Raw genomic sequence first — 20,379 nt, 5'->3', positions numbered from 1 at the left:
TTTTGGGGGGGGGGGAGGCGGGTTTTCTTGGGAACCTGGTTCTTCGTGAACTTTTCCCGATTGTTTTGGCGGTGGAGCTTTGGGGCCATCTTTTTCAGAACAAGCGCATTCGTTTTCATTGTGACAATTTGGTGCTGGTGATGGCCATCAATAACATTTCTGCATCTTCGCCTCCCGGTGATAACCATATTACGTCGTTTGGTGTTGGCTTGTTTGCGTATGAACGCTTTTATGTATGCTGTTCACATTCCGGGTTCCATTAATCAGTTGGCGGATGCTTTGTCTCGCTTTCAGTGGGAAGAGTTTCGGCGGTTGGCGCCCACTGCGGAGCGGCACGGGGTTCCTTGTCCCTAGAGCCTGTGGGGGATCGCCTTGGAGTCATCGCTGGGTTGATACGGGAGTCGGTGAGTGTGGCCACGTGGGCGGCCTACTCGAAGGTTTGGGAGGAATGGTTTGCCCTGCAGGACAGCGTGGGCGTTCCCCCGGTCTGATGGGGATCATGTTTCCTTGGTGCTGTTCTGGGTTATTTGTGGTTTTGTGGACGGGGTGTCGGTGTCTGGGCTGGATCGGCGTTTGGTGGGTCTGGCGTTCTTATTTAAATTGATGGGGTTGCCGGATCATACTAAGCAGTTTCTTGTACGCCAGGCAGTGATGGGCTATAGTAAAGGGTGTAGGCGAGTGGATTATCGGCGGCCGGTGTCCTTTTCCCAGTTGCTTTGGGACCAGTTGGCATTGACGTGTGTGTCGCTATACGAGATGTTTTTGTTCAGGGCGGCCTTTTTGATCACTTTCTTTGGGACCTTACGGATTGGCGAAGTGGTGAGCCCTGCTCTGGTTAGGCATGGAGGTTTGCAGAAGGGGGATGTGTTATTGGATGGTGGGTCCTTGAGCCTGCTGATACGTAGGTAAAAAACGGACCAGTAGGGTAAGGGGATGAGGGTTGTGCTGTCTCGCAGTGAGGATATTGGGTTATGTCCGGTGAGTGCTCTGGAGGAGTTTGTGGCACTGCATCCGCATGGGGGGGTCTCTGTTGGTATATGCAGATGGGTCGGCTTTGTCTCGGTTTCAATTTGTGGCAGTTTTTTTCGGAAATGTCTGTCTGCATAGGGGTGGCTACGAAGGCCGCCAGGTGGGCATTGGGAGAACAGACGGTGATGCGGATCAGGCGGTGGGAGTCTCGTAGACATTGCCTGTATGTTAGGCCACATTTGTTGGCTTTCGGTGTGTTCTGCTTGTTCATGGATGTTGGTGCTGGGTTTGTATTTTCTTTGTTTACCTCTTACCTTACCTCTGTTTTACAGGTGAACGCCACTGCCTCTTTTGGATTGTGGGACGCTTGTATGTAGTTTGAGGTGCTCGTAGGGCCGAGGTGCGGCCCAATAGGCTTCAGTTGGGGTTTTCCCGGGAGGAGGCCACGGTCCGTTGGATTGGGGTGCCCGGTTTGCAATGGAGTCAAGTGGTGCCAGAGGTTCATCGTTTTTCCCGCTTGGATAGGCCTCCTGATGTGTTGCTGCTTCATGCAGGGGGTAATGACCTTGGTGTTCGTCTGATGCGGGTGTTGATTCGGAACATTAAGTTTGATGTTCTGAGATTGCTATCTTCTTTCCCGGGTATGGTGATTGTTTGGTCGGACGTGGTGGCCAGGACGTTGTGGCGTCTTGCTCGCTCAGTGGACCGGCTGAACCGGACTCGCATTAAAGTGAATAAGGAGGTGGGGCGGTTTGTGTCCCATAATGGAGGTGTAGTGGTGCACCATTTGGAGGTGGACACTTGGCAGTATTTTCGGGGGGATGAAGTCCATTTCAATGCTGTGAGCACGGACATGTGGTTTTTGGGCTTACAGGATGGGATGCAGTGGGCTGTTCGTTTGTGGAGGGGCGCAAATGTGTCACGCTTTTGCGCTGTGGCGGTTTGGATCCTTGAAAGCAGTTGTCAGTGGTTGCATATCTTGACGGGGGACCCATGGTGTGGATGCCCTTCGATAGTCGTACAGTCATATGGGTATGACCAGGTAATAAGGACCAATGTGGGTCTGCGGACAGTTTAGTTACGTCCCCAAGGCGGTGTATGGCGGCTGGGGGCATTCAGGTACAAGTAAGGTCCCCGCAGATACTGGTCTGTTTAGGGTCATATTGCCTTCAAGGACCTTGAAACCAAACAAGTTGATACAGTGTGGTTATTGGTTTGTTGTTGTTATTTATAATAAAGGGCTGCTGTGGCCATTTAAACTACAGCTGTTGTGTGGCGTATTGATTGGTTAGCATGGGATGGGGTTTGAAGATAAAGAAGGGTACTGGTAAAAGGGACCTCTGAGCTACCTTAGTCAAGAGTAAAGGCAATTAGGTCATGCATTCATTACTTACTCCTAAGTATCATATATATGGTTAAAGTGTACACAAGTACTATACACAAAACAGGGGCAGCGTACATGAGAGAGTTAAACAGATGTATGTATACAGGGAATATAATCATATGTAGTAAAATGACTAGTTTACATTTCTCTTCTTTAGGGGAAGCTGTTGCAATTTATGCAGAAATTGAGAATGGCTCTTCACGTCTAATAGTTCCCAAAGCTGCTATATACCAAACTCAAAGTTTTATAGTCCATGGGAAAACTAAAACACATAAACAGATGCTAGCAAGTGTGCGTGGAAACCATATTGCCTCAGGAAGCACAGAAACCTGGAATGGGAAGACACTTAAAATACCTCCAGTAACACCCACCATCTTGGACTGTGAGATCATCCGTGTGGAGTACGTTCTAGCGGTGAGTCATTAAACACGAGAGAAACTTTGCTAATAGTTACAAATCTGGTGAGCAGGCTTGACTAAAGAAATAGAGGTTGTTCGCTTAGTAAAGTGAATGTTCACTGAGCTTAGTAAAATGGTGAATCTGTGTTCACTTAAATCAACCAATTATATGCTAGCAAAAATCTTTATTTTTTTTAAACTTTCCTTACACCTGATTGGGTATTTGATGACTGCTGCTGTCATTATTCAACTTCCGGCTAGTTGCTGGGACAACCTGCTATTCTATTACCTAATCAGCAGTGGTGGCCGTCTGGGGGGTGAATATTAACGGCTGCAGTCCACTTTCTGCTGCCTATGGGTTGGCAAACATTCACTGACCCACAGCGCCTCCCCTTCAAGTGGTGCCCAGGGTATGTGTCATATGTGCCATGCTCTGCATACACCAATGTACTCCCCACAGGTGGATCGTGCATCCGCCTGTCCTCCATTCACATTTTTTTTCAATGTTTATTATGGCTTATAGTGTCTAGACCCTTGGTTCTTAACTGGTGGGTCGTGACCCAAAAGTGGGTCGCGACTCCGTGTTCAGTGGGTCACTGCATGCCTTCCACTTTTCTAGGTGAGAGGCTTCCCTGCCTCCCCCAGCACTGTCCATTCTTAAACAGAGCAACCATTCAAAATATGACTTGAGGTGGGGTGGGCTGGGGATATGCCGCGAGGGAGCTCCATCCATACATGTATTGCTAATAGCTCCCTCGCATATCCTGTAGAGGTGCCCGGACTGGAATGACATCACATTCTGGCTCCCGCCACCTCTACAGGGTGCGCATGGGAGCTGTACAAGCAATGCATGTATGGATGGAGCTCCATCACAGCACAGCAGCCCACACTGCCATGCATTCCATTGCAGTGCGACTTGGGTTGTGAATTAATGATTGAGGACAAATGAGGGTCCTGAGGCTACACAGGTTGAGAACCACTGGTCTAGACCAGTGGTGGCGAACCTTGGCACTCCAGATGTTTTGGAACTACAAGTCCCATGAGGCATTGCAAGGTTCTGACAGCCACAGACATAACTCCCAGAGGCAGATGCATGTTGGGATTTGTAGTTTTGGTACAGCTGGAGTGCCAAGGTTCGCAACCAATGGTCTAGACCAGTGGTCCCCAACCCCCGGTCCGCGGACCGGTATCGGTCCGCGGATCAAATGGCACCGGGCCGCACAGTCTCAGTGCGGTCCGGTCCTGCAATATCCCCCACCCCCCTCAGCGGGCCACGGTAAAATTATTAAACGTTGACCGGTCCGCGGCGATAAAAAGGTTGGGGAGCACTGGTCTAGACCATTAGATCAAGAGTTTTTTCTGAAGTATTATTAGCACAGGCATTGTGCAACACAGGTGTTGTGGACAATTTGTGACAATTTCACAATTTATAACATTTTTCTCAAATTTTAGGAATACATTTTTTGAGTTTGTGAAGCACAGTGCTATTTTCCTTCTTTCTCATGAACTAAACTTTAGCTTTAAATTTAGCTTGTTGAAAGTAATAAGTTGATTCGTCATATTACCTTTTTCAATATCTACTAAAATGTTTTGTTAATTTATTTAAGACAGTTTAAGAGGATAATTACAAAGCCTTCTTCTTCCTAATCAGGTCTATATTCACATTCCTGGTGCACAAAGACTGATGGTGGAGCTTCCTCTAGTTATAGGCACGGTGCCATTCAATGGGTTTACGTACAGAAACTCCAGTGTTGCCAGTCAGTTTACAGTGGACATGAGCTGGCTTGCCCTGGCACTGGCTGAACAACCAGAAGGTAGAAAATAGTTCACAAAGTTTTGTATGTCTTGTACTGATGCTAATTGTAATACATTTTAATTGTTTTAGACAATACTACCAGGCCAATACTAAGGAGTATTACCACGCACCCCGCCCATCCCATGGCACAAGTCTGTTTGCATTTTAAAATTCAACATTAAAGTTTTACCCAAAGAAAGCACATCCATCTATTTCTGAAAATTAGGTGTAGTATTATAAATGCAACTCTCCAAACGCAGCATTCCTGCATGGCAAATTCTAGTTGTCAATCACTGTCTGCCTTAGAAACGTCCTCATAACATAAAGCTACCAGCTACAAGGGAGTGAAATAAAGAAAACTGGGTGAAATTTTGTGACGTGCAATATTACTCAGTTCAGTACATAAGAGCCTGTGTTAAGTAGCAATACCAGACAGATTTCCAATATTAGCTAAAGCCACTATCTGTAGGACAGTGGTTCTCAACCTGTGGGTCGCGACCCCGTCGGGTCGAATGACGATTTGCCAGGGGTCGCCTAGCGGCTCCTGGCCGCCCAGGAGAGAAACACTTTCTCCCGGAGAAGGTTTACTCTGCTCGATCGAGGTCCCCTTCTAGTGATTGACAGCAGCAGAAGGCGGGTGCAATAGCTAGTTTGCTATTGGCTATTGAAAAGTGAAATCCAATAGGAATCTAGATATGCATTCCTATGGTGTTTTTTTTATTTTGACTGCGTACGCCGGTGGTTCTCAATCTGTGGGTCGCTGTGTGATTTCTGCTGTGCTAGGTGAGAGTCCTCCTCAGTGCTCTCCTAGCGCAGCAGTGTCAGTTCTCCTGCAATGCCGCCAGATGTCGCTGCAGCAGCCGCGTCATCCCTAAATTTTACCGTTGGGGGTCACCACAACTTGGCAAATGTTACCAAGGGGTCCCGGCCCTAGAAAGGTTGAGAACCACTACTGTAGGATATCTATGAAAAATGGAAAGCTCTTATCTGCCCATGTAGCAGCGTGAAAGGATGGTTCTACCACCTGCCAACATTGTGGGGATCTGCAGCCGTGCTTCCTGATTTTACCTGCAGCACCACTTGCTGGTATAATTTGGTATTGCAACTTCTCTGGTCAGATAAGACATTTTGGCCATAATCAATAAACACCACAAGGGGCAAAGCAGCAAGTGCACAGCATAGGAACCCATAGCAACCAATTATAATTATTTTAACAGAAGCCAGACCAGCACCCGAAGAATTCTGATTGCTTGCAATATTTTTGTGGTTGTTTTGAGTTGGTGAACTTTAGACACTATAAGAGGCAGGTATACAAGGGTTCTACTGTTTAAATGGGGCTGTTGTTTACCATCTTTCCCTTTAAAAGTAAAAAGATTTAAACTGATATGTGGTAAAGGTATATTAATAGGATTAAGTATATTACATTTTTCTTTTTCACAAACTTTCTTATTTTGTTTTTACATTTACCTGCCACCCAAGCTTCCAGCAAAAGAGTTGGGACCGGGGTAAGGAACAAACCATAACACTTCTAGGTTGCTTGTCTAGGTTCATTGTCAATTGAGGTCTAAACCTAAAACCATTATCCTACAACAACTCTAATTCTTTAATGGGCAAATCTACAGCACTACCAAAATATAGTCTTCATCTTTGGCCAGGGGTGCTTCAGTGCACTACAGGGAAGAATTGTCATTACTTTCCCTATAATGCATACCTCCCAAGAGGCTCCTTCCCCTCCTCAGTCTACCTTTGTAGCCTTCCCCCAACACAATGCTCCTACTGGGTCCTCCTCATATAAAACCTTACGGAGTTCCTGCAGTTCTTTTGTACTAGATTCTCCAGCCCCCTGGCCCCTCTACTCCTCAAGCTCCCTAATCTTTCTTTGTCCTCTAGCACCTCCTTGTCTGGGCTTCATATCAAGGTCCAGTGTTCCCGCTTGCCCATAGGAACTAATATATGCCAATGAAAGAACATTGGAGAGAAGAAAGAATCCTTAAAGCTCAACTCTGGGCTCTGTACTTCCCCCTCCAAAGAACCCCCTTGAGGTCTCCACCAGTGGTATTTAGGAGAAGTTGGGCTTTAAATTTTATGTACGGGAAATATTAAATTAAAAACATATTCAGCATACTTCTACAATACATGCACAGTACATTTCTCCATGTTTTTTTCTCTTTAGAAAATGCTGCAAAATATATGTCTGCTGAAGCTACCAGAAATCCAAGGAGCTCCTAACTTCCTGTAGTGATCTGATCTTACTCCACTGAAATCTGAAACATTGTTCTCAGCCCTGCCCCGTTAACTTCTCTTAAGTCGATAAGGAGTGGGGGAGATGTACTGTAGTCCTAACACACTTCCTGTCCTAGGGTCCCAAGGCTGCTTCTCCACAGATACTGTGCAGGGAGTGAGCATTGTCACCTTAGGACAGGAAGTGTGTTACTGGTAGGATCACTAGGTACAAAAAAAGAAGACAAACTAAAAAGAAAACTGATGCAGCCACCACAACTAAGGACTGATAATCTGATTTATATTATTTTTTGAATCTTCAAGCAGATGCAGGACGTATAATGGTTTGTTGCAAACCAGTGTCGGTATCACTTTTGCTGGACAGTTTGGCAAGCAGCTAAATGTAAAGAAATATATGGAGGTATATTTGTTAACGAAAAAATTTTTTTTTTTAATTGTCCTTTACATCTACTGTACATATAATAATACATATCATTCTGGCATTTTGAGTAGTGCTGTCTATTCAGAACATTTTGCCTACCAACATGCCTACAGTTGAGTTGCATTATAGTAATTAGAAGAATAACCATTTATGAGCCTTTTCAACATATACTGTATATGTGCTTTATTAAATATTATAACATGTAAAATAAAAATATGAGAACATGTAAGAATTTGTATTTTAATTTTGTTGCAATGCAGCAAATACAAAAAATGGAAAATGGCATCCTTATAGTTTTGATAATGCTATGATTTCTTTTTCTTTTTTTAATAATGAGTTTTATTTTCACCACTAGCACCACCAAATTACGCAGACGTTGTTTCAGAAGAAGATCTTTCATGGTGTGCCCCTCCAGTCACACAACAAGATGTCTTGCTAGAAGGACTCTGCTTTCCTTCATTTGTTGTCATCCAAGAGTTCCGATTTCAACCCCCACCACTATATTCACAGGTAAGATTATTATACAGGGCCAACAGTTTACGCAGCGCTTTACAATATAAGGAAGACATTACAATCACAATACAATTCAAGACAAGATGGTAAGGAGGGTCCTGCCCGTGAGGGTTTACAATCTAAAAGGGAGGGGCAAGTGATACATGAGGAGGTAGCTGTGTGGGGATGACTTGTTTGAGAAAGTGATAGTTCAGGGGTTAGGTTGAGGTGGGACAGGCTTCCCTGAAGAGATGAGTCTTAAGGGATCACCTAAAGGCAGTCAGAATGGGAGATAGTCGGACAGGTTGGGGTAGAGAGTTCCATAGGATGGGAGAGACTCTAGTGAAGTCCTGGAGGCAAGCATGGGAGGAGTTGACGAGGGCGTTTGAAAGCAGGGGGTCTTTTGAAGAGCGGAGGGGACGGTTAGGGTGATACTTTGAGACAATGTTTGAGATATAGCCGGGGGCAGAGTTGTGGATGGCTTTGTAAAAGGTTATTAATATTTTGAATTGTATCCTTTGGGCTATTGGAAGCCAGTGTAGGGATTGGCATAGGGGGGTTGCAGACACTGAGGTGTAGGTGAATATGTGGTATGAGTGGACTCCAGTTTATGTGCATACAGTGGATTCCCTTGCATCTTTTTTGCAAAAATTGCATCTGGCTGTCAGGCAGCACAGACAGTTTTTATTTCAGACATCAATAAAAAAAGTCTACCACATTCTTCAATGTCTGAAACCTGCATGTTCTTTTTATACACAGGTTGACCCACATTTCAATCATGGAGCAGAAGGCACTGCACCATTCACCTTAGAAGAATGAGAGTCTAATCTTCTAACATGGTATAAGATCTCAAATTAAAGACTGAGAGCCAACATTGAAGATGCAATCCTATTGGGACCTGTGCTAAATGTAAAATCTGAAATCTGCTCAAAAAACTACTACCATGTATGCAAATTATGAGTAGAACATGCTTATAAAGGGTATTAAGACCTATTCTAGCTAATATGCACTCCATGATGATGCTTCCAGTGGTATGAGAAGAAAGAAGACAAATATTCCTGAAATGGAACTGGGCTCCCTAGAGCCTCAGCCCCCTACTACCCTAAGTGCCATGTGCGCTTTCTTACCTCCAATATTTTTTCATAAACCGGAAAGAACAGGGAAAATTATCAGACAGATGGAGGTTTACCATAGTAACTGTGAAAATAACTTTTATTAAAGTAATGTAGAAGTCCAGGGAAAACGATAGTTTGGCCTACAACCTTCCAGTCTTTGGAAATGTATGTGTAGGTAGGTCAACCAACCAATATATTTTTTTCAATTTGAGAATATTTGTAACAAAGCAGATTGATAAATACTTTGTATTTGTTTTGTTTTGGTTACTGGTACCTACTTATCAGTGTTCCCAATTTAATGTTTTTTGGGAAACCTATGGCAAAAATAAGTTTATATTGTGCCAATGTTGTGAGTTTTCTTAATCCGGGCACACTACAAGACCGTCCAGAGATGTACAGATTTAACTTAAAATTTTGAGGGAAGTGTATTTGTTTTCTAAAGGGATATTACGATACTTTTCATCTGTGAATAGTCGTCTTTTGATCTATTTCTCTTGTCTTATTCATACATGTCTTATTCAGCATTGACCAGTTTTGTGCAGAGGTATAAAACTTGCCACACAACGTAACTTTGACATGTTCCACTTGTTTTATGTAGGTCATTCAAACAAATTACATTCAAATAGATTGTTTACAGGTCCAATCAGATTGTGAGTCTGCGTGGCCATCTAAAGTTTTCCACCATGTATTCCACCTGCTCAGTGACAGATGCATTGGGTTTGTTTTTATTGAAAGAGTACAGACGGTTCACTTGGCCCATGTTCACACTGGAATGTAAGTTCTATAGCGAGTGTTACAACACGGCACAGTGACGCACTATAGATTTGTGTTGTATTGCAGTTATCGCATGCCAATGCACATCTACAATGCGCTGCAAAGTATTTGTGTTAAATCGCACTGCAGCACACATATACACCGCACAGGGCATATGTGCACGTGTTGCAGTTTCTATGCTTCCTAACATTTAGGCCCCATTTACATCAGATCAATTACATCTGTTTTTCAATGGATGCCAATGCAAGGACACATGAAATTGAATGGGTGTGAATGGGAGCAGTTCACTCCAGTGTGTTGCGTTGCTTTGCGCTTTTCTCCACTGAAAATAACATTACTCCTTTGAGTAATTACAAACAAGGACTTCTGAATGAAGAAAATGGGGGAAATATAGCAAAACGGGAGTAGACAGAACCTGGAGCAGTTGTCCATAGCAACCAATCAGCTTCCCTCTTCAGATTGCTCTGTTAAGCTTTGAAAATGAAATAAGGAAGCTGATTGGTTGCCATGGGCAATTGCTTCAGATTCTGTCTGCTCCAGTTTTTATAAATTTCCCTCAATGTGTTGATACTTCTGCTACTCATAATTCTATGGTCCATGTCACACTAGTGTTTTAGGTAGGGATGTTCAGATACCAATGCCGATACTTGGCATTTTCATGAGAACTACCAGGGTACTCGCAGTTGCAGCTGGTACCCTGCTACAGATACTTTTCCAGCTCTAGTCTTGGAGCTGGAAAAGTATCTGTACATGTACTTGTACCAAGTATGGTACTTGGTATCTGAACATCCTTAGTTGTAGGTGTGTTGTGACAATACAACCCATTTGGGTATGCTAATTTTGTCTATAGCTAGTCAAAGGAATTATTTGTAAAACTTAATTTTGGTACATTTTGCTCAGCTGTACTTAAAGCGGAACTACACCCTCCTATCCAGCCAAGGAAGGTGCCATCTTCTACACGAGCCATATGAGGGCTTGAAAGTGCAGTTGAGAGCTGAAATCAACACACTGGCAATCTTGACAGTTATTACCAGAGACAAGCCTTGGGTACCTGTTTTGGAGACCGTTTAATTGGTGGGTGACCTTTCGCTTTAATGAGCCTCATGGTGCTTTATTTGCTGCCTTGAAACATTTAATTCCACTTAAATATTATCTTAACCAAATGTTTCACTTAATCTCTCTTTTTTTATACTCTCAGGATAACAATCAGGTGCTTAAAAGGGAAATAATTACAAATGACATGTCTACTGGGAATCATACAGTATATGAACTTTCATCCTCTGTTCACACCTAGACATTTTGTAGCTGAAAGGGCTAAGCACTACAATGCCCAGACAGAGATTTTCCATTGTTTTCAATGGCCACTGTTCACATCTGAGCGCCCTATCACCTGTAGCAAAACGTCTGTGGCTGGAAAAAATGAGCTACTTTTCTACAGATTTCTGCACCTTTGGCCCCATAAACGTCAATGAAAATGCCTATAAACGTGCGGCACAAGCGTTTTCTAGTGTTTAAGTGTTTTGTCATGCAAACAACACTGGGGAACAACTATTAACAAAAACGCACGACGAGTGTAAAAGAGTCCAAAAAAAATAAAAGAAGCTTTTAAAAAAATCACCTGAAATGCTGATACTTAGGCGTGGAGCCTTAATTGAGTCTAACTTGACCGTTATGTATGTGTGATTTCTGCTAATTTTACCTTTTTTACTGGTGCTTTGGCTTGTACCCTAATAGAAATATAGGAGTTACAGGGATTATCATTGTCTGTGAATAGTTTAGAACAATGTATTCGTTGTAAAGAAATATTTAAATTGTATAAACCATCTCTTTAACTACAAGTGTGCCATTTACAGGTCAGCGTATAACACATTCTCAGTGTAAAGGCCATTTCTAGATTGTAGATTGCACATATAGCAAATGGCCATCACTGCAAATGTGAACTTGTCCACATCTAGGGGGCTATGTGTTTGTTATGAATTTTGTTACTTTGATTCATATCTTTTTCCTTCCTAAATTGAACTATCCAGGCTCGCAGACGGTCCTTATAGAGTATTTTCAGCAAGAACATATTTGATTTATTATTGTGGCCTTCAACTGTCCTTTTTCTTAAAGCGGTAGTAAATCACTGCGTGCTGGGTGGGGTTTTTACCATAATGTGCATCTATGCACATCATGCTTGCACAATATTGCACACTTACCTTACAAGTGTACCCTCCTCCAGAGCTGTGCATTGCATCTTCTCCACCGCCAATCTCCACCATCACCAGGATCCCAGATATCCTCTTCTTCTCCAGCACGTGTGATGCATTTTCTGTCCCTCAACACCACCCATCTCTGCCACCACCTCCTGTGGGCTCCCAGGCATCCTCTATGGTCATTGGGTGGCCACTGATGATGTAACTACTGCACATGTGTAAAGGAGTAAATCCTCCACGCCACTCGGCCGATTCATGTCACCTGGGAAGTGCTGTGAATGGGCTGAGAGTATAAATTGGATGGGGCATGCACCATACAGTGTACACAGAAAGTAGAAAATCACCAGGCGAAAAACAAAGAAGTTTTTTGGCAGAATAGACTTTGCCTGTCACTTCTACCAAAAATCCCAACCTCCTAGGATTGGTTTTATTTTCTTGACTTCCACTTTAATGAATGGCACTAACGTTTTCACTAAGGTAGTATGTGTACATTTCTCCTAACTCTGTTATGCCACTTAGGTACTGTATGCTTAGGTGTGTTCATACTGTTGATTTAATAGTAAGTTCAATATTCTCTGAATGATACTGAGCCTCATATATGAAAATGACTAAATTAAAACCACTTCCTTAATGTATTTAGTTACTGGCCTCTCCTGGACAATGGAAGGGAAATCTGCAGTTGATATGGACAACACAGCCTGTATAGTTCCCTTAGCTAGTTGATGGAAGTGTTTAAACATCCATAAAGCACTGAACTGTTGGTGCTATATATGAATGCAGTGTCATTACATTTAGATCTTCACCATTTGAAGTGCATGTAAAGCCATTTTCTTTTCTTTTGAATAGAATGGGGTTAAATCCCCACCTGATTTTTTTATTTTATTTTTGTGTTGAGATATTCACAACCACACAGGCTGACAGATGCCATGGCTGTTCGAAATTAACCACACAACCGAGCGGTTATATGTGAACAGGGACAAGTGAACAGCCCTGGATGCAAACTATCTGTGTCTAGGACCGCTCGTATGTGTGATTAACTGCATACAGCCATATCGTCTGTCAGCCTGTCTCTGTGCGTGACCACCTGTGACTCCCAAGTAGGGTTGCCACCTGTCCAGGATTCACCCGGACAGTCCGGGTTTTGAATGCTGTGTCCGGGTTTCATGGCAGCATAAACTCGGACACAAAATGTCAGGCAGACAGGGGCAACCAAAATTAAGATAGGGGCTACTGGCTCCCCACTAAAAATAGTCTCAACTGTGATATTTACATATGAATGGGTGGCGCTATTTACATATAAATAAGCCAGGACACAATTCTCCCAAAGAAATGTCAGCACGTCGCTAAAGTGTTTGGGTTTCACTTGAAGAAAAGGTGGCAACCCTACTCCAAAGTGCAGTAATGCATTTGTTCTTGAAGGTATTTGACCCTCTGTGGCCATGTGAATGAGGCCTAAGAGTGAAGTTCCTTACTTTGGAGAGGTTTCTTCTCACTTCCTGTTAAAGATTTTACAGAATAGTCAGTGAAGGGGAAATCTCCCCAATGGGACACAGATAAATGAAAATCTGGCAAAGGTTTTAGTTGATGTGGACAGCGTTGTAGGGTTGATCCGCTAAGGCCTCATTCACACGTGTGGCCAACGGGCTTAAAAAAAAAAAGGATGTTAATCCACTTCTTTGGCGGCCAAACACCTAAAATGTAATATAGCGGCTGCTCTTGCTTATACACATCCTGCAGTCCCAATGCTGTAAATTTGCATAACGTGTCACATTTATGGTTGTGCTGCAGTATTGCGATAGAAAATCCTAATTGGTATAAAAAATAAAAGAGAAAAAAAATAACGGCATCCAACACAGAAAGCTTTTCAGAGGACTGGTGGAGCCTGCCGTCTTTCAGCCGAAGCCTAAAGGTATAATAGAGATTGTTCACTGAGCCCAGTAAATAAGTTGACGTTGTGCTCACTTCAACCAATGATGCAGTCTTGTGCTAGCCAAAATCTTGTTGTTTTTTTCTTCACTTGCCTCGCACATGATCGCATATTAAAAGTGAACGCAATTTCATCCTTGTTACCATCATTTAGATAGCGTACACTTTCTAATGTGCACAGTCACTTAGCCAAATGAACAGCCTCTACTCCTTTAGTAACTTTCTGTATTGTCTCTCACACATTTCCATACTTGAGGCTGTTGCTGTGATTTTTGTTTATTATAAAAAATAAGTGCATTTTACTGGCTCTTTTGTATCAGCCAGAGCTGGAATATTCCCAGTGAATGTAACGGCTGTACAGAAGTGCCAGGACCTACTGACGAGTATTATTAATGTGACTGCATGTGTTATCACTTTATGTGTGTTCACGATATTTTGTAACTAACTGTTGCCTTACATTTGCTTAGATGTTGTTTTTGTATATAAAGCAGAGAAATAAAAGTGACAAAGTGAAATGTCTAATGTATTTCTTGGAAAGTTCATACCTAAAATTATTGTAATCTGTTCACATTAACCACTGAGGGGGCGTGTCTGAGCGGACGTCTAGAGACGCCCGCTCAGATCTAGAGAGCTCCGGGCCGGCCGTTTTTCTACTTCGGCCGGCCCGGAGGCAGTTAAAGAAGAATTCCAGGAATAAAAAAAAGGGCTACCTCCCTACTGCAAGGGATAAGTGGTCATTATATCTAGGGGGCTCAAGTAAAGCGGATTTACTCACCTGATCTTCGGTCCGGCCTGGCTGCTTGACCGGTCCTTGCAGTTTCTTCTCCCCTGGGATTCTGCAATCCAAGGACCGCTGACATCATCACGTCTAATGCATGGTCATTGAGTTGCAGTAGGTGTGAGGACGCTGAAGGATATTCCACAGCCGAAGCGGAGAGAAGAGAGGTGAGTGCCGACTCTTGTGGGACCAAAGATCAGGTGAGTATGTCTGCTTTATTTCAGCCGCCGAGACAAAACGAGCAGTTATCCCTTGCCTAGCCTCACTGCAAGGATATGTTTTTTTAATATCCTGGAGTTCTTCTTTAATAGTATGTCTTCGGGGTCTATAGAGCAATGTTTTTACTGAAGATTCACTGTTACACATATAATTCCATGTAAGATTCTGTTAGACATTTGCAGGGTGAATCTTGGAGGAATGTTGTGTGAATAAAATGTTGATAAATAAACCCCTTTAAGGGTATCTATGGGCCAAAAATTAAAATAAAGATGTATTTTTATATTAAATTTCCATAAGTTCTATCAGTCTCCTGATAACCATATCGATATAGAAGTTGGTGAACTTATTGAAGATGCCCATAGGATGTACTTCCTCAATGCACTGACACAATTTCACTCAGCCCTGTGAATATGCACTTGCCTGTGTAACAATTCTCACAGTTCTGAACTACAACTCAACATCTGAACAATGTAACATTATCATTACTTGCTGGAAGCAATGCATGATGGGATATGTAGTCTTGAGAAATCAGGATTGCATCACATCAAGCAGCAAAGAAAGTGCCACAAAGCATACTGGGAATCAAGGAAGTTGTTGGAAGTAATGGGCAGACGGAAGGCCGCACTCACTATATAAAAGGGATTTCTTTTCAAGTAAGCTTGATTGTATTTTGCTGAAGAAGAGAAGGTCACACAATTGTATTCAGTCCTCAACTGCAGTCTCTGGCTTCATTCTCATTTTATGTTTGGAAGATTTACAATTTCTGTATTAGGGGAATTTCCCTTCCCTCATTCCCTGTCCCTGTGGCACCAGCACAAGACATAGGGAGAGTAGTTGTCAGCAGGAAAGGAAGACAGCAATAGCAACAAAAACACTTTTAGAAGTTCTAAGCCTTCCCCGTTTAAAAAAAAAAAAAAGTTTTTTATTTTAGTCTTAGGGGTCCATTTATAAATAATTCACAGGGCCCTTTGCCCTGTGAACATCTGTCAATGTTTGCTCTGTATAAATATATACCAAAACGAGCCTTCTTATTCCTTACAAGTGCAATTAATTTTCAAATGTTTTCATGTAATTTTGCATTATGGTTTTAGAATAGTGAGCGCTCACTATTCTAAAACCATTTTGTGAGGCTTATTTGGCCTTAGTTTCAGCAGCTTGCGGTTAACCCTTACTCTCTGTGAAATCTTCCCCTTTTGGGTCTGTTTCATAGCGCAGAACATTCAATCTTCCAATTTTGCATTATGGCCACTAGATGGAGTTAAAAGAGCACAGGAAATAAGTATTTATTTTCTATCCTCCTCCGTAACATCTAGTGGCCACATTGTAGTATTGTATGAGGGGAAAAAACATTCAACAATACATTGCTTTGTAAATAAACAGCCAAATAAACATTTATTTTGGCATATATTTGCACAGAATGAATGTTCACAGGGCAAATGGCTCTGTGGGTAGTTTGTAAACTAGTGTACATTAAAGGAGAACTAATGAGGTGAGTGAAAATCATTCATCCTCATAGTTCGAGCCGACTTGTGACAATGAAACTGTCACACGTCGGCTCAATAGATCGGGAAGTGAGTGAACACATACCGTCGCTCGCTCACTTCTCGATCATCTCCCTGCAGAGAGCAGTGACTGTCACTCACGGCTCCCTGCAGGGATTGTACTGCTCCGATCTTCTAGCGCTGACTGGAGCAATGGACGGGGGAGGGGGCGGGTACAGCTGCCTCTAGATAGGCAGAGCCAGCTGTCACTCACGCAGCTGGGTGTATCTCGACAGTAATGTCGGGATCCGTCCCGGCTGTGGCGGTCTCAGTATACCGTGAGCTGTAGCTCGCTATATACTGAGCTTTGGGTCACGGGAGGATGCTCGTCTATGTCCTCCCGTGACCCTTAAGAGAACTATGGGGAAAAACACTTACCCCATAGTTCTCTTTTAAGTAGATTTCCTGTCAAGTACCGTGGGGAAGCCTGACATGACGAGGGTGGCCTCTCTTGCTGCTCCAGTCCAAGCACCCCCGGAGAGCGGAACAGGTGCACAAGGTCAAGGAGTGGCACAGGTGCTGGAAAATAGCACGGTCAGCAGAAATGCTTGGATCAGTAGTGCAGATGTCTGCCAAGCAGGACGCAAGTGAAGAACACAGATCCATGGTAGCGAGGTCAGGTCAAGCCTTCTCAGCAATAATCAAGCAATGAGGTACCAAAACAGTAAACATGAAGTAGTCAGGGACAGGGCAGGTTGATAAATTGCAGGCAGTGAGATACACGACATCAGACGGAAGCGTAATCAAAAATGAGTCGTAGTTGAGGGATTTAGAACAGCAATCAGAAGGTCAAGGCAAGCCGGGTTGGCAACAGGAGATCAGGAACAGGATAAAGAACTTAAAAAGCAGGGAACAGCTGAAGATCACTCAGCATGGAGGCTAGGATGTCTCAGCCTTAAAAAGCCTGTTTGGCACCACAGTTCGTAATGAGTGTGTGCACATGTCCACGCGCACGTCATGGAACGCAGGTACAGATGCATGCATGCCAACACAGAGGCACATGGCTGTGCACAATTATATGCACCAAACTATGCCTATGCATATGCATGTCGAGCTTAGGCCACACAGGCTGGTTCTGGTTTCCAGATAGTCACGGAGCAAAAGACATAGGCGGAGGGACTACATGACTGGGTGGACGTGGGATCAAGAAGGGGAGGGGTCAAGGTCAAGGTTTTTCTTTAAACAAAAGAGGTCACTTACTTGATTGGCTGAGTCATAGGTGGTACAGGAGGGGCTTCTTAGTGGTACGAGAGGGCGGAGAATTTTCCGGGTCAGTTGGAGACAGCACACGGCGAGTGAACTTCCCGCCTACTCGCCCCTTTCCGTTTGGGTTATGGTAAAGTTGTAATTCCTTGTGTAGCATGGTCTGGAGGTCCGGGTAGGTTGTGTTGGTGGGACAGTGGTGTTGTAAGGACGCGTCTTCGGTGCGTAGTCCTCGTGGTGGCGGAGTCAGCAGACATGGTTGACAGTAAAATGTGTAAAAGGTCTCTGCAGCAATTCAGTGGTTGTCCCTGAGTCGGTGTATTGCGGCTAGGGGCCTTGGTAATAGTTATGCAGAGATTGTTGTTTTAGGGTAACGGGGCCTTCACGGACCTCCAGTCATATGTGTGTGTCCATGGTGTATATATATATAATATTGATATAGGTGTCGGTGGGGGCACATGGACACACACATAATTTGTTAGGATATGGTAACAGAAAGTTTTAATATGGATTTGTTATGTTTACATAAGTGTAATAAAGGGCTGCTACAACCAATTTATATCCAAATACTGTGTGGTCTTTTATTTGTATAAGGAAGTTTAAGGGGGTGGTGGCGTAGCAGGGTTGATTAAAGTGACATTAAACCCTCCATCTTTCACCAAAAGGGCACATAGAAAACAACTGTTCATACTGCAACGCTGCATTCAGGAAGGAGGGGACCGGAACTCAGCTGAAATCACTGTCCATCTTCACTCCACCACCATGCATAGGAATAAATGAAACATCATTCTGACATTTCAATAACATTAAGGGGGTTATTCACAAAGCTGCCGAATGCAGCCGAGTGAATTACCCAGCCGAAGTGAGACAAACAACTGACTCAGTAAGGCTGATTTCAGCCATACAACAGCTGCCTTCGGCTGCACTTCGGTCAGCGAAACATGCTCTGCATTATTGGCTGAGCCGAAGTGCAGAAGGACTTTGACTCAGCCGATGCAACATCTGGATCAGCTAAGCTGTAGCTCCGGCAGCTCACTCACTGCTGTTCACCCCTATTCTCATAGGGGCCGAACGGCAGTGAATGAATAGCCGAATGCCGCCGAGCAGCATTCAGCTCGGCTATTCTGCTTGGTACCTCCGTGGTACCAAGCAGAATAGAAAAATCAACAATCAAATCAACTCTGGCAGGCCGTTCACCCCACTTCGGCTGACACTTCGGCTCAGTCGAACCGAAGCATATGCCTTCAGCTCGGCTGAGCCGCTCGTCCACCTTCGGCTGCTGTATGCGCTATTGCGCATAACCGGTACATTAGCCCTTCGGGTTCGACTGCTCGCAGAGAGCCAAAGGTTGAGCCAAAGCTATAGCTGGATCCTTCGGCTCCTTTGTGAATAGCCCCCTAAATAAAAAAAGATATTAAAAAAAAGATTAATAGTAATAAAGCAAGGCAGCACCCACCATTGCTGGTACACAGAGTAACACTAGCCCGCAGGCTAAAAGTGTGGGGCTATTGTGAATGGGCCCTACACATTATATGAAAATAACCATTTTACCCATGGATCCCCCCCTCTTGGTATTGGACATCTTTACTACATGCATGTTCCACAAGATATCCGATGACACTGGAAGGGATAATACTTGATCCCATTTTTAGCACCCAGCCCAGACGGACTCCTAGCCACTTTCCCACCCGGTGTGCTGGGCGAGCTTCTGTTTTTAGTGTGGAATATTTGTTTTTAATAGTGTTTGTGCTAATTATCCCGCTGTCTCCTGAAACCATTCCCGGGCCTAATTCTCATTAACTGCACTGACATTGTACTGTATGCGCCATCCTCCTGCAGCCACCGGCTGTGTTATTAATCAAAAAGAACAAAGTGCTATCATCAGGAAATCTCATTATACCTATTTACAGAATGGAATGAAAGACGGGAATAAATTGTCCGCAGATTACTCCTGTACCTGTGAAATCTCCTCAACAAGCACGCTTGACTCCTCTGTTGAATCGTGGGGCGTTCTTTTTAAAGGGCAAGTCCAGAAGGCAAGTGGCATAAATCAGTCAAGTGTTGCTGAAAATTGTCACAAAATCCACTTACACTACATCTCAGGCTGCTGGCTGCCACTGGCGGCTGTGAGAAGGAACGCGCCACTATTCACATGTGCAGTGGCGCGTTCCTCCTCACAGCCACTGCTGATTCGGTGACAACCAGCAGCTTCAGAGGAGGTTGCTGGGCCCGTCGTCGGTTGCAATGGAGGAGGCGGGGCCCAGCTATTGAGGTGGGGCTTAGTGATGGGGAGGCGGGGCCTGGCGATCGAGGAGATGGGGCCCAGTGACGTAGGAGGCGGGGCCCGTAAGCGATCAAGATGGAGAAGGAGGCGGATAGAGGATCGGAACAGACAGGAAAGAGGGCTTCACCGCCCACCGGAGACCCTGCAGAGCCCACCATAGAGAGTCTATGGTGGGCTCTGCAGGGTCACCCTCAGGTTGGCTGTTTGGGTTATCAGGTGGGCTTAACTAGAAATCACAGGGCCCCATACAAAATTTTGCCATGGGGCCCTGTGATTTCTAGTTACGCCCCTGCTAGGACGCTCCCACTTTTCACATGGCTTACCAGTCTGTTTTCCCAGAACAGTGAAAAACTGTGTGGTGGTAGGCAGTTCATATCTTAAAGAATCACTCCACCCTGCATTTTTTTGGGGGGGAGGCAGAGAGGAAGACCCTGTCTGCTTTTTTTTTTTGCCATCGGTGCTCAATTTCCCTTCACTTCTGGTCTAATAGCCAAAACAGGAAATAGGAGGAAATACCTCCAAATCCTTGGTGGTCAGAAGGATCACTAAAACTTGTGTCCCCATTGGAAGATTTCCCATCTATTCCTGTTCTAATAACAACCCAAAATTTGGTTATTTCTTTCGCTTTCAGTAATAACGTTCAT

At 44.0% G+C, this 20,379-nt stretch overlaps 1 protein-coding gene across 1 annotated transcript in view; it reads left to right on the top strand.

Annotated features, from left to right (window-relative positions):
• ARRDC4 (arrestin domain containing 4) overlaps positions 1–8,542 on the top strand; it is a 43,683-nt gene extending 35,141 nt beyond the window's left edge. Inside the window, exons 5-8 of the mRNA XM_018557090.1 lie at positions 2,511–2,767; positions 4,403–4,565; positions 7,564–7,718; positions 8,460–8,542. Of these exons, the coding sequence (XP_018412592.1) occupies positions 2,511–2,767; positions 4,403–4,565; positions 7,564–7,718; positions 8,460–8,519 (635 nt within the window). The 3' untranslated portion in view covers positions 8,520–8,542. The remainder of the gene's footprint in view (positions 1–2,510; positions 2,768–4,402; positions 4,566–7,563; positions 7,719–8,459) is intronic.
• The last annotated feature ends 11,837 nt before the right edge of the window (positions 8,543–20,379 follow it).

Source organism: Nanorana parkeri, unplaced genomic scaffold (genome assembly GCF_000935625.1).
Source record: "Nanorana parkeri isolate BGI_ZX_2015 unplaced genomic scaffold, ASM93562v1 scaffold266, whole genome shotgun sequence".
Taxonomy (NCBI): Eukaryota; Metazoa; Chordata; class Amphibia; order Anura; family Dicroglossidae; genus Nanorana; species Nanorana parkeri.
The sequence above is the reverse complement of the archived record's forward strand: the minus strand, read 5'-3'. Positions and strand labels throughout refer to the sequence as shown.